Genomic DNA, 1,114 nt, shown 5'->3' with positions numbered 1-1,114 from the left:
GCTACAGCACAAGTGCTCTATTCTTCATCCTGTGCCCATGGCAGACATTGCTAATCAATCATAGCACTCTTACCCAGAGCTGGAGAGTTATTCTCAAGGCCTTGGAATCTTTCTCAATAGCATTTCAGGGAGCACCCCTGCCCCCAAATCGGGAGGAGTATTCATGACTGGTAAAATGTCTGTATTTCACTGGCCAATCAACATGTCCCTTTCTTGTTTTCTTTTAAACAGTTGAAGCAGTTTAAAGCTGCTCCAAATACAATTTTAAACCCCTCCTTTCACTGTTCTCAGGACAATAAAATTAAGCTTCAGTTAATTCTGAACTGCAGTCTCTACAAACCTATGCCACTCTGAGGATGCTAATCATGGTGGATTGTGTTAAACAGTTTAAACAATTTGAGTGCAGTTGTAACCCAGAACGTAGTACAAAACTGCTTTGAAAATCAAAGAACCAAGTAAATAAAGGTACAGAACGGATAACAAAAACCTGTGAGGCAGTATCCCATGCATATAACGGGGAAACGTACAGCATGAACAGCCCAGGGAGGCTGATGCATAATACTCAGGCTTATAAGCATGAAGACATGGCTTGAGTAAATAATTCTGATTTTGCTTTTGGTACTCACTGATGATTCTTTATTCAGCTAAGGGGGCACCACACTGTTCCTTTAACAGCATCTCCATTATTCTAATTCCCTATGGAGAGAAGAAAGAAAAATCAAAATGCCACATTTCACAGACAAGCACTTTTACATTTATCACAACCTTTCCCTTCAAGGAATCCAAGCCATGGCCATATATTCTTTTCAGAAAAGGCTCGTAGTCATACTTTACATTTTTATAAAATTCTACTCAGCAATTTCACATACATTATCTTCACATGTGCTCAGAACTACTCAGGGAAGCAGGCAGAGCAGAACTGTGAATCTGCCATTTTAAATATAAGAAAGCCATCCAAGTGATGTTAAGAACTTCCTGAAAGCGGCCCAGTTACTAAGTGGCACTGCTAGAGCTGGAATAATCATGGTAATAGTTAATACTACAATAGTGACATTAAAAAATCAGGGCTTCCCCGGTGGCGCAGGGGTTGAGAGTCCGCCTGCCGATGCAGGGG

At 40.8% G+C, this 1,114-nt stretch overlaps 1 protein-coding gene across 2 annotated transcripts in view; it reads right to left on the bottom strand.

The window, feature by feature from the left end:
- Positions 1-636: 636 nt before the first annotated feature.
- The window catches only part of PRELID2 (PRELI domain containing 2), an 88,833-nt gene continuing 88,355 nt past the window's right edge, over positions 637-1,114 (bottom strand). For both annotated transcript variants that reach the window (XM_007462399.1, XM_007462400.1), the window contains exon 6: positions 637-696. In XM_007462399.1, the coding sequence (XP_007462461.1) occupies positions 637-696 (60 nt within the window). The remainder of the gene's footprint in view (positions 697-1,114) is intronic.

The sequence above is a fragment of the Lipotes vexillifer genome, unplaced genomic scaffold (genome assembly GCF_000442215.2).
Source record: "Lipotes vexillifer unplaced genomic scaffold, Lipotes_vexillifer_v1.1 scaffold1068, whole genome shotgun sequence".
Taxonomy (NCBI): Eukaryota; Metazoa; Chordata; class Mammalia; order Artiodactyla; family Lipotidae; genus Lipotes; species Lipotes vexillifer.
Note: the sequence above shows the minus strand (reverse complement) of the source record. Positions and strands in the feature narration are given on the sequence as shown.